Raw genomic sequence first — 13895 nt, forward strand, 5'->3', positions numbered from 1 at the left:
AGATGTTGTGCATTTATGTTTACTTGCACATCTTTTAACTACATTGTTTGCTTTACAATAGTTGGGGCTTTGATTACTTTTTTTTTATATGGCTCATCTGCCATGATTTCTGGTGCAATCCTGTTTACTGGTTTTTGATTAATAAACATAAAAAATGACCATATTTCTGAAAATACATTTTCCCATTAATTTTTTAAAGCAACTTAATCTTATTATTATGGAAGGATTTGCCATTACTCCATATTTTCATAATTTAAGAGCCATTGACTTATTTTATTTTACATGAGTATTAGCCAATTTTTTATTTATTAGACATTTAGGGTGACTACATCAAATTTTAAACTTTAAAAGGTACAGTTCAGAGTACTTATATTTAGATTGTTCTCATTATAACTAAATTTAAACATTAGTTGACCTTCCCCCCTTAGTATGTACAAATACCTTGATTGCTTTTTTAAATTTTTTGGCTTTAGATATTTGGATGTCGCATTTTTGCCATCTTTCCACCATATTTCAAATTTTATCTTAAAAGGCTTTTTTTTTTACATTTGGTTTTGTTTGGTTGGTTTTTTAATTCTGTTCCACTAATAGTTTAATGTGTTATTTCCTTTGATGCGTACCTTCATTTTAGAGGTGCTTCCATATGTATATTTATGTACCCCTAAATTTGTCCAAATATTCAAAAACCATAAAAGCCAGAAATTTTTACCCTTTTTGAATTATGAGGATTCTTAATATTGAAGCCATGGCTATTATTCCATAGGAATAATGTCTGATGCTTTCGGACGTGTTATTTTAAATACTTATACTAACCTTTTTTATTTTTGCTTGAGCGCCGGTGCTATTATTTTTCTAAAATATAACTCACACAACACAATTTTTCACTAAGCACAAAATGCAAAGCAAAGCAAGCATAAGCAATAAGCCAATTACAAAAATTGTAGCACCGTATTTACACTTTAAATTCAAGGTCCAGACAGGATAATTTTCGGTGCAATTGGGCATTCCTTTTTCTTTGTAAGATAAACTAAAAGAATAAAAAGGAACATTATTTAATTTTTAGGCCATAACTTGAATTGTGATGTGTGGACCCACTTTTTTTTTTTAAATGTAAATCTGTACTACAGTAGGTAAAATTTTATTTATGATGGAAAATGGTTTAACCCATTTAGACTTCAGGACATGATTTTTTAATATTAATTTTAAATACATTACTTTATTTTTGATTTTTCATAATTTACTGTTCTGAGCCACACAAGAATTTACATACATACATTAATCATGGCACTTTGTCCCCCACGATTTTAACACATGCTTCGATTTTACCACATCCTGCTTTATTTTTAATTTATACATCGGGAAACTTCTTTACCCACACATCCTGTTGATCCAGTATAATTTTCTCCACTGCTTCTGCAGCATATATTCTTGGAATGTACCCTGCTGTCAGGACGCTTTCTGTACAGCCAGGTACACGCCACAGAACTTCATTAGTTAAATACAAAACTAACCAACTCCTCTTCAAAAAGGGAGACCCCAATATTAGTGGCTCAGCCGCCTGATCTATCTGAAGCATTTGTTTTTTACAACAAAAATCCCTCACTCTCTCTCTCTGGGTATAGCTATTTCTACTGAATGATACATTTTTCCTGTTACTCCTTCCCCAAAAAGGAGGCTGCTGTAATGATCTCCTGACACATATCGAGAGAAATTACAACTTTTATTTACAATATTTACAACAGCCCCACTATCCAATAGGGCATTTTTTAGTTCATTATCTCCCACAATGACAGTTGTCCTAGCCCTCCCATTTGAATTCCATTTTAATCTAGTTACCATCTCCCACTCCTGAGGACCCATTTTCAGTGGGAGCAACTTGTCATCATGGCTTTCCTATCGAGCAGGTTTCTCTGAACCCTCAGCTTGCATACCTACAACCTTTTTCTGCTCCTTAAACATTTCTTCTTTCATCCTTTGCATTTCTTTGATCAGTTTATTAGTATGTTTCCCATTCCACTTATTCATATTTACTCCCCTCAATTTTAAATACCTTCAAGCGATATTCCGAATTACATCTACTTCCTTTTAGGGCTTATTTTGATTATTCCACCCTCTACGTTCTTGTAGGGTGTTTTGTCCTCTACCACAGCTGCTTCCTTTTTTACGGTATCCTGATTTACAAGCACTTTCATTTGAATATTATTGCTTCAACAAAAGGTACTCTGGGTTTTAATCCTTTTACCTGGCTTCGCCCTTTCATCATCTGTTGGGATACTATTCAGTGCTCCAGTGCATCCATAACAGTTAACCCCTCATCCTGGGCTGTTTGGTTCACCAAATTAGTAGACATCACTAATAAATTTTTGTCCAATCCTTTAAACACATCATTTTAAAATTATCTCTGATTCAAATCAACTGCCATCAGAGAATCAGCTGTGACATGTCTGGCGACCTTTGCCCTGGGATTAGTCACTGATTGTATTTCTTCAACCAATAATTGCAATGTTATTCTCCTTAACAGGTAATCCCTGGGTAAATTTCCAGGCTTCATGTAATCTGCACTGGATAACACTTTTATGGGTCTTTGACCTATCTCTTTCCCTAACAGCATAATAAATTGGTATCAGTTGGTGTGCTGGCTGCCTCTCCAAAGCATTTTTCACTCAATCTACTGTCTGTCTAATTTCTCCAGTGGTAACTGCCTTGATAAACCTATAAGATTTACTCATTTTTAAATTCTCTGTTCCTCCTAACTCTGCCCACTGTACTAGCCATGTAGTCAATTTTTTTATATTTACTGGGCCTACTGACTTTACCATCAACTGTAAGTCTGACGAACTTGCAGGAATTATTTGTGTCTGCTCTGACTGTATTTCCCCTGCTGCATTCTTAATGGTTGATCTCCATTTTATCACTGCTACAGCCTTTTCTGTCTTAGGCTCTTCCAGCCATTTTCTTATTTCTTTCCTCAGCTTAGTATAAAGCCCCTCTCGAGGTTGATCAAATTCCCTTTTCTCTTGACCCCCTCACAGGTACTCTCCATACCAAATATCATTGGAATACAAATCCAAATCTCTCTCTTTTTGACACACAGCCCAACTTGCAGCTCCTGTATTTTCACATGCTTTTTCAATGTTGCTATAGTTTTCTTGCACCAACTGTGAGAAACGCTTGCGATCTCCTTTTCCTTTTCCTTAGTCAAATTTTGAATTAACTGTTTCATTTCTATCACTTGATGGTCTAAATTATTCTTGTCTGCTTTAAGCTTTTCCCAATACATCATTCTTTTCTCCAATTTCCTATTTTGTTTCCCGATTTGTTCGAACTGAGTTTGCATGATCTGTGTCTGCCTCACTTCCCGCTTCAAATTTTCCTGGCAAGTTTTAAAATTCTCTTGTAATGTTTGTAACTCTGCACGGACTTCCTCATTACATGCAATTGCCTTTTTTACAGCTTGCCACTACAGTCATACTATGGCCGTTTGCTTTTTACTGGCATTAGGCTTGTGCAGCTGTACATGTTTCTCAAACATGTTTTCTATGGTATCAAATATTACATCTGGTTCCATTGCACCTTCCATCTAAGGGCACATCTCAAAAGCAATAATCTCCTCCTCTAACAGAGTAGGGGCTTTAACTTTAGTCCACAGGGTTGCTTCTTCCATCCCTTTACTTCTCTTCTGAACAGTGTTTTAAACATTATTACAATAACACCATGCGGTATCTTCCCACTTGTTTTTTTTTTTTCTTACAAATTTCACAAAAAAGGAGTCACCCTCATTGATCTTAAATAAGGACTCCCCCAACACTCCCCCCGTCTTGAAATCTGGCACTCCTTAATATCTCTCCCCCTCCACATTCTCCATCACATGTTAGACCCACAATAGAGGTCTCCCTACAGGATGGGGAGCAGGCAGGTACCGGACACGGTGTTGGTATATAATACTCTAAATGCTCTTTATTGATTACAAAACAAACCTTACTCACTCCACATTCACACTCCAAACATACTATACCAGAGTCCAAAGGTCAGAATGGTCCCGATGGTCAGTTGAAATTTCTTCTGATCATAAGATCAGAAGATGCGGGGAGCTGGCGAAAACCACATCTATATCCACCCGGGACTCTGGATTAATAAACAACTGCAATTTGCAGAAATCGTAGGCCACCATTTATAGTCCATTTCATCACGTCATCAGTTCTTTGCCTTTGTTTACTCAGCCTTCTACCCACACAATTCCAAAGAGACAATCCTGGGTGGGCCGCCATTATCCAAGGCATGCCATTTCCTCCGATTTGTGTATAATTTTATATCAATCCAGCTGGTATTGTTTCCTTTTCTGCTGATTCTCCGTATTTTTCTCTGAACATAACAAGATTGTTTTAGCACAAATAGTTTTAATAGTTCTTGACCTTAAGTTCTTGCTTAGGTTGCCAACTTACAGTGCACGTATTCATGTCAAGCACGCGTTATTCGTACCAGGCCTCAATGACCTATAACATATTACATAAATATATGAATCACAATGTACCGGTATGTCAATATATCCCAGCAGACCTACATTGCAAGATTACAGCTTGATTATTCAAAATGTTAATAAAATTTTTATAGTCACAATGGTGGATAATACATTCTCATGCACATGACTTATGGCACTGAAAAGATATTTTTAGAAGTCCTGAATCCTTTCAAAGGCCCACTAGCTCATATTTCAATGGTCTATGGTAAATATTCCATCTTTAATCTCCCCTGATTCAAAATCTTTTTATTCCAATAATTATTAAAAAGTTGTTAGAGTCAACTGATCTGAGAAATATTTCCTGTTTGTTATTGTAAACTTTTACTTATTTAAATATGCAAACCAGGTTCCCTTTATGTAGTATTTTGTCTATAAAGTCAAGTTTATAACTATAATTATATGTTTCTGAAATGCTGTAAAAGTGATTTCAAGAGATACATTATCCTCATAGTGAAAAAAATAGACAGTCACTTCTGCTTCTGCTTTCTGATTTTGTCCCTGCATACTTTGAGCTATTCTTTTGTATTTATCCTTAGCAATTTATCCATGTTACCACTTTTAGTAGAATTTCTTTTGATTTTTCAGGTCATTAAAGATGCTGGATGGGAATGTAACAATTCAGTCTCTTGAAAGAAGTTATCTCAGAAAAGTGGATATAACATGTTGATAAAATACTTAATTCCTCTCTCTCCTCGTCCTCTGCATCCAAAAGAAGAGCTGCACTTAGATCATTTTCATGCAGATTTAATTAGCCCCACTGGCACGAGTGGCCTGTCTGTTCTTGATGAATCTCACTTGGATTCAGGATACTTTTGGGAATGGTAGTTCCTAGCCTGCTTGTTAGTTTCACTGTTGGTTTCTGCTGGCAGTATTAGCAAAAGGCCTATTTCCCCATTAGTAGTTATGTAGGAATTCATCTCACTTCCACGCTGAAGTGATGTAAGTGAACTATTCCATATATAGAATTCAAGTGCAATTTCACGGTAAGTCAACAAAATTTAATTTACAACATTGTTCATAGTGTTTTTTAAAACTTTCCTGTTTTACTCCACAGAACAAAAACAAATTTTCAACCTATGTTGTTGCTTCAGGCCTTCAGTATGGAGCTGAAGAAGGAATATTTCACTACTTTTTTAAGGTAGACTTTTTCAATTTTGGTGAAGTTTAGTTTAATATTGCACAGTTCTTAAAAGTAAACTGAAAGGGAATTTAACAAACTTCTAACTACAGTATTACTGTATGCTCAATGTCTCTACTAACAAGGCAGAGCACCTGATCCAATGCCTCTTGAAGTCCATTCCCATGGTCTATGCTTAAAACTTATACCAGCATGTATCAGGGTGGTGACCTGCTCCAGGGCTGAAAGGGCTTGAAACCAGTCCTGGGAGAGGGCTTCAGCTGCGAGGGGGCTGCTGCTGAGGAAAGCAGCAAGCCTCGGCTGACTGGGGAAGCTGCCACAGTTTGGCCATGCCCCAATCAGGGCACAGTTGGGCCCTATAAAAGGCTGTGAGCCAGGAGCTCAGGCAGTCTCTCTCTGACTGTAGAGAGGGAAGGACCTGGCTGCCTGGGGACTGAGCAAACTACCTGAGTAGAGCGGCGCTGGGGAAAGGCAAAAGGAGCTGGGGAGCTCCTGCCTGGAAACCCCCAGGCTGCAGGGCCTTGCGCGGGGCCTAAACAGGTTCTGGGGCTGCGAAGGGACAGCCCGGGGCTAGGTAAAGGCAGTAGGTCCTACCTCCCTTGCCTATGATTACTGGCTCTTATACTGCAGTCTGCCCCAGAGAGTGGGGGCTAGATGATGACTGGCAGTAGGTGCTGAGGCAAGGTGGGATTAGGGGGTTGAGGGTTCCCTGGGGAGGGGAAACCCTGAGAGTGAGGGGACACTGCTGTGGCAGAACCCCCAGATAAAGGGGCACCGTGGTCCGGGAGGGACACGGGGGCCAGCAGTGGCGGGACACCAGCAGAGGGTGCTCTGGAGCTGGTAAAAAGAGCTAATTCCTGGACAACCAGCAGGAGGTGCCACAGGGGTGAGTTGCGCACCGTTACACAGCATAATTGTTTTGACCAGTAGTGTGAAAAAAATACACACACTAGTTGACCCAGTTATTTTGGCAAAACCTCCATTAGAGACACAACTATACCGATAAAAAAGTACTTCTGTTGACATAGCTAATGTTGTTTGTGGAGATGGTATTACTGTGCCGCAAGAACTCTTCATTCTGACAGCACATGATGTGTCTACACTGGGGGTCTGTATTGGCATAGCTATGCCAATATGGAATCATAGAGATTTAAGGCTAGAAGGGACTTTGAAAGGTTATCTAGTCCAGCCCCCTGTGCTGAAGCAGGATCAAGTAAATCTAGACCATCCCTGACGGGTGTTTATCTAAACTGTTCTTAAAAACCTCCAAGGACTAGGATTCCACAGCCTCCCTTGGAAGACCATTCCAGTATTTAACTATCCTTATAGTTAGAAAGTTTTTCTTAATAACTAACTCAAATCTCACCTGCTGCAGATTAAGCCCATTACTTCTTGTCCGACCTTCAATGGACATGGAGAACATCTGAATAGCATCCTCTTTATAAAACCCCTTACCATATTTGAAGACTGTTATCAGGTCTATCCTCAGTCTTCTTTTCTCAAAACTAATATACCCAGTTTTTTTAACCTTTCCACACAGGTCTGTTTTTCTAAACCTTTTAACATTTTCGTTGCGCTCCTCTGAACTCTCATCTTTCTGAAGTGTGGTGCCCAAAACCAGACCCAGCTGTGGCCTTGTCAGTGCCAAATACCGCAGGACAGTTACCTCTAGTGTCTTACATACAATACTCCTGTTATCCCAGAATATTAGCTTTTTTTGCAACTGCATCATATTGTTGGCTCATAATCAACTGGTGATCCACTATAGCCCCCAGATCCTTTTGAGCAATACTACTGCCTAGCCAGTTATTCCCCATTTTGTATTTGTACAGTTGATTTTTACTTCCTAAGTGGAGTACTTTGCACTAGTCTTTATTGAATTTCGTCTTGTTGATTTCAGACCAGCTCTCTAATTTCTCCAGGTCTTTCTGAATTCTAATCATGTCCTAAAAAGGGCTAGCAACCCTTCCATCTTGGTGTCACCTGCAACTTTTATATGCTTACTCTACACTCCATTATCAGTTATTAATTAACATATTGAATAGTATCAGATGCAGGATAGACCCCTGTAGGACTCCACTAGATACATCCTCACAGTTTGACAGCGAACCATTGATAATTACTATTTGAGTATGGTCTTTCAATCAGTTATACACCCACCTTATTGTAATTTCATCTGGACCACAGCTCCCTTGTTTGCTTATGAGTTTGTCATGTGGGACTGTGTCAAAAGCCTTACTAAAATCAAGATATATCAGTTCTACAGCTTCCTCCATCCAATAGGCCAGTAACCCTGAAAAAAAGGAAATTAGGTTGCTGCTTGAGAACTTACTAGAGACTGCAATTAAATAATTGTCTGACCCCACCCTCTAATTTCCCACAACTGTGACTATTTCAATCGATAGTGCAAGAAAAAATGCTTAGAATAAACATTGATATTATTCCTTGAAATTATATATTTAAAAAAATCAAATTCTTCCCAGCCTATAAATACAGCTATGCCAGCCTAGGCCTGTAGTGTGGACATGGCCACATTGAGTCATTTAGCAGATTTTTAGTTTAAATCATATTCAGTCATTCCCCACTTTTTGAACTATATCCCAGTATATCCTATGTTGGTAAGGGTATAGTGTAAGACAGTAACATTCCTGCTCTGCCCCCGGAGCCTCTCCCAGGGCAGAGCCCCCAGCCTGGCCAGGACTCCCCTTCCCGGGCCCCAGCCCCTGCTCCCAGGGATGGTGCCGCTTGGAGGGAAGGTAAGAGAGACCCTCCCATTCCCCCCACCCCTGTAAGCGATGCCCCTCAGTCACCCCTGGGCTGCAGAGGGAGGAGGCTAAAGAGGTTCAGGGGATGTGTGGGCAGTCGGGGGAACAGGGATGCTTTAGGTGGCAGGAGGCAGGTGATGGAGATTCAGGCAGCAGGATGGGGACAGGGATTTTGGGGCGATGCAGGGGAGTCAGGCTGCAGGTAGGAATTATGGGGCTGAGGGAACCGAGGTTGGAATGGAAGGACAATGTGGTGGGGGGGGTCCCTGCGAGGGAAAGGTGGATGTGGGGAGGGGAGGCCGGAGGGAGAATGTGAGAGCAAGAGGAGGCTGGCTGGGGAAGGGAGAGCCAGGGGGCAGGGAATCATAGAATCATAGAATATCAGGGTTGGAAGGGACCTCAGGAGGTCATCTAGTCCAACCCCCAATATCGTATATCTATCATGGAACCCCAACGGAGTATGCAGCCTGCCTGTTGGGGATTAGGAGAACAATGTTTTTTTCAGTAAAGTGTGATTTTTTTTTCCCCCGCCCCTGAAGCTTTCTTTATTTCTATTTTCATTTTATATCCTTTGAGATATAAAATAATAATAATAAAGCTTTTCCAAAACTGAGCAGTTTTGTCAAAAATGCCCACTAACTTTGTAGGCTCTTTGTAGACTGCTCGCCTACATCAGCAGCTCGCAGAATTGATTACTCAGCTGTGGCTCAGACTCACATCCAAGAAACTGAACATTAAAATTCAGGATGTACCTAGTTTCACCAACTGTACATATGTTCCTTTTTGCAACTCTAATTAAATATAACCCTCCTGCTTCGTTTGTATTTATTTTCAGACAGCTTGGCTTGGTGAGACTCCTGCAATACCAGTTTTTGGAGATGGAAACAATTTTCTTCCAACCATTCATGTTGTTGATTTAGCAGCGTAAGTATGCTTTTTAGGGATGGCCATCCCTAGAAATGCTTAGTATCCATATATGTACCAAAACCATACCTACCAGTGGAGATTTCAAACAGCTGCTACCATTTTTTTTTAATTATATTTTAAAATGGCATTGTATTGCAGTTGACTTTGGCACATCATTTTCAGGCAAATGGAGTTTTAAATATTTCCAACATGAAATAGGCCTTCTGGAAGTAATAACTTACAGGCACATTGAGGCCATGCTTTCAAGAAATTCGTAGAAGTACCATGTCCAGAACATAGTACCAGTCAACCAAATGGAACCAACGTGGAACTGCACTACAGTTTTTGAAACCAGGATAGAAAGGACAAGTAGCAGTTTGGCGTATATTTTCTAGAGACATTGTTTCATATTCCTGAATTGTCTTGGCCAAACTGAGATATCTAGGTATCTTATCTTACGAATAAAAATCAATATGAAAATAGCATGCTTTGGAATATTCACCTTCAGAGTTTCCTCATACCCTTTGCCTCGGGGTTGCTTCTATATTATATTTCATATTAAAGACACAATATTTTTCCTTCCACTAATGGGCATTTATTGCATTTGCTATATTGCAGGGTGTTACAAAATATAGCCGACCATAGGCCAAGGACTCACTACATTGTGGCAGTGGATGAATCTATACATACTCTTCAGGCCATAGTTAAGGTAAAACAGCTTAAGATTTTGTTTCTTTGTCTAGGTATCTTTTTAGTCTTGTAAATCCTTAGGCCTCACTCTGTTAAAAGTCCCTGAATCTTCTCTGAATGATTCTGTGCAACAATTTTATAAAAACTAGTCTTGAAATCCTATAATGCAAAATGTGGGCCCAGTCCTGCAGTCCATATTCAGGCAAAATTATTAGTTTCAAAAGGGGTTTTGACTGTGATAAAGGGCTGATGGATTCGACCTTATGTTTTCATCCAGTTCGTATATACTGTAACTAGGCAGTCAGTGTCTTTTTGAAATTCTTTTTTCCCTAGAATTGTAGGAATATAGTTTGTTACTTTGTTTAATCACATGCCTTGAAGCAGAATCCAGCAAAGTAACCTGCTGTGAAGTAGCAATCTGGTGATTTTAAATCTCTATTATTTAAAAGTGCTTTCGAAGTAATTGGCAATTGATTTGCCTACCGACACTGAAAATTGAACATACTAGGACAGAGATTGTCAGATGGTAATCCATGGACTTCAGAGCCTTTTTTCTGGTCATCTGCAGAATAAAATATTTTGAGAATCATGTAGTGGGAGTGTTGGGAAATAAAGCAGGTCCATGGTTGGCTCTTGGCTTTACGATGTGGTCCATAAAATAGAAAGCTTGCAACACTATTTTTTTCAGTACAGATAGCAAAAAAGATCTGATATACAGCCTAGCAGAGGTATTCTACCATGTCTCTAAACTTGAACTAGTACACACATGTTCTTCAGATTGCTGTGCATGTCAGAAGTATGGATTAGATGAGTACCCAATTTAATATGTGTACAATATTGTTTTCTGACAGTGCATTAGCAAAAATGTTGGACCAGGAAAAATCCAAAAGATTCCAAGAGAAAACGCTTTCTTAAGCAAAGACTTGACGGTTAGTATTTTGTTTCCTTTTTTGAATATCTTCTTTAAGGAAGGGATATGAGATGAAAATATAAATGCCATGCAATGTATTCTTTTCTTATTGTTTACATCAGCACAAAGATATTACACAAAAAATATGTCAACAAAAGTGCATAAACTATAATTAGATAAAGTAAATGAAGAAGCAAGTTATAAACCACATAATAGAGAATTATGAGGAGTTTTTGCTAGTATGTAGAACCTGATCCTGAGGCTTTCCAGTGGCGTATTGGAGCTGATGTGAGTTGAAGATGCTAAGCACCTCACAGGAGGCCCGCATAGAATTGAGCCTTTATAGAGGAAATAAGATGTAAATAGTGAGCTACAAAATTTTTTATTCTGATTAGTCAATAGGATGTGGCAGATGTGAATTGTTTCTGTATTCTTACAAGCAGCTTGGAGTAAACTAAGTATGAATTGTCAAAGGCATTTTAGAATGTGTCCCTTTAATATTTCAGTGCAAGGATAATTGGGTGAATATGGTCTGTGTTATAAAAGTCCTTCTATCATTAAAATCTCTGAATGAGAATAGATTCAGGAGTTAAGAGAGATGGAAATAATGACTGCTGCTTCGTTGGTTACAGTAACAAAATGCCCACAGATGGTAGTCTTTGCAGCATGGAGTTAGGACTGGGAGAGAGACTATCAAGATAAAAATCATATTACATAATTATTTCCTTAACTCTTTGTCATTAATAACAAGCTAGATTATTAAAACTAAAATTTTAAAATTGAATTCTTGTCTTTAGGCCTAAATCATAGCCCACTAAAGTCAATGGGAGTCATTCCATTGACTTCAGTGCACTTTGGATTAGGGCCCTTTGTTTACTTTTTGCCCTTCACTCTGCTTAGAAAATGAAAGTTCCACTCTCTGGTTTCCATGCATGATCACAAACCAGTGGTATAGTGGCTGGATTTCCAACACTTCATGGGAATATTTAAATTAAAAATAAAACCTGTTTTCATTTAAATTGTTAAATCTTGAAAATATTAATTTTTGGTTTTGTAAAGCAGCACTCCTTACCCCTCCATTTTTTTTTTTTAAAAAGACCTACATTTTGGGATTAAGCTACTTGGCAGTGTCCCTTTAATATCAAACAGGGAATTCTGTGTGCAATTAAATGTACTTTTGCTTGTTTAGCAAACACATTTGGATATGTTACTTGTGAACCTGCGGATGGAAGCTGTATTCTTGAAGGAGAACTTCAACATTAAGTGGGTTGCTCAGACAGGACTGGTGGAGAATATTGGGCAAGTCCTCAAAGAATACAAGCAAAGTCGGGAATTACTGGTAATTATTTCCTGTATGCTGTATTGAAGTGCTCTGATATTTTTCAAAGAGGAGTGTATAAATATACATTAAGTGACAATATTTGGAATGCTGTTAAGAGTTTCAAAATAAACTGACAAATACAATATATTGGGAACTAAAACTGAAAGAAGGACCGAAGAACTAAAGAGAAGAAATACTTTTCCTGTTGTCCCTAGAACTGAAATTCTGCAGGTGAAATCAGCAGAGGGCTGTGGCTCCGGAATTAGCTCTTTCATGTGATATACCATAATATGGTGACTTTTGGAATGAAATAAGAAACATGTGTTTACTCAGATGTTTTGATTTTAAGGCTAGTCTACACTAGAAAAGCTTTGCCAATACAGCTACATTGGTACTGTATAGCTATATCAGCAGAGAGCCCCCCCCAGTGGAGATGCAGTGTATACCTGCACAAGGAGATCTTTCATCAGTATAGCTAAATCACCTCCCGACGTAACATATGCTATATTGACTTCTTAAAGGCTTCTTTTGCCAGTATAGCTCCAGTTACATGGGGGCGAGGGGTTTTTGCTAGCATAATTATGACAGTCAAGTGTGTGGGTTTTTTCACATCCCTGACCAACGTCACTATGCCATCAAAACTTTGTAGTGTAGACCTGGCCTTAGGATCAGTAGCTGAGAGAGTATTTTATGTCCTTTGTGTGCTCTGGTTACAACTAAATCAGCAGGCTCCGTTATAAGGCATTTGTTCCCTCACCCAGTTCCAAATGTCATATGGAACACTCTTTCCTAAGTGGGCTAAATATTTGGCTATATTCAAATGATCAGGAGTATAGTTACCAATGGTCCAAGAGTTTTTGTGACCATGCAGTTACTCTTTTGTCTTTAATTTTGTAAAGTTTCCTGGCTATGACTGTGATTGTTGTGATATCAGTGTGTAAAGAGTAAATCCTGTCCAAGCCTCCATGGATGCAGAAGGTCCAGAACAAAGGAAAACTCTTGTGGTTCATTGAAAGTCCCAGCACTCATGCACAGAAAGGGGTTTTCAGGGCTGGGCTGGGTTGCTAGATCTGTGATCACATGGACATACCAGTTCAAAAAAAGAACACTCAAGTAAATACATGAAATACTGATACAAACAATTTGGAGGTGGGAAAGGGATGATGTTAAAACTCTTATTATCAGTGGCCCAACGTATGACCAGCCCGATCAACTGTTTATTGACAGGCAAAAGAGAATTTTAGAGAGTCTTATGTTTGTATATAGTTTTAGGCCCCTGTCTTGCTTCAGGAACTGCTAGTGCAGACCCCTCCCCTGTCCAGAGTCTTACTGAAGTTAGTGGTACCATATGTAGGCACATGCATCAGCACTAGTAGATCCTGATGTAGGTGAGTTTTGGACATACTACTGTCAATTACATTGTAGAGTGGTATTTTAGCAAGTATACGTTTAGCCCTGAATCCTGATGCTAATGCCTAGCCCATATGGCTTGGCAGTATGCTGTGGATCTCTGTGGAACTGACAGGGAGGAGTCATTCATAGACCTGCAGGTCTGGTTTTAGAGCTGAAATAACACCTGTGTTTCCTGTGCCACCTCTCATGGAGAAAGGTAGTAGTATATCCACTACCCCATCCAGATCCTCACT

General features: G+C 39.0%; 1 protein-coding gene across 1 annotated transcript in view; it reads left to right on the top strand.

Annotated features, from left to right (window-relative positions):
* Positions 1 to 13895, top strand: part of AK7 (adenylate kinase 7) — a 63509-nt gene that overhangs the window by 15231 nt on the left and 34383 nt on the right. The window contains exons 6-10 of the mRNA XM_084632384.1: positions 5574 to 5657; positions 9258 to 9346; positions 9947 to 10037; positions 10870 to 10947; positions 12118 to 12267. Coding sequence (XP_084488510.1) covers positions 5574 to 5657; positions 9258 to 9346; positions 9947 to 10037; positions 10870 to 10947; positions 12118 to 12267 — 492 coding nt within the window. The remainder of the gene's footprint in view (positions 1 to 5573; positions 5658 to 9257; positions 9347 to 9946; positions 10038 to 10869; positions 10948 to 12117; positions 12268 to 13895) is intronic.

This window comes from Lepidochelys olivacea (assembly GCF_965140295.1).
Source record: "Lepidochelys olivacea isolate rLepOli2 genome assembly, chromosome: 6".
Lineage (NCBI taxonomy): Eukaryota > Metazoa > Chordata > Testudines > Cheloniidae > Lepidochelys > Lepidochelys olivacea.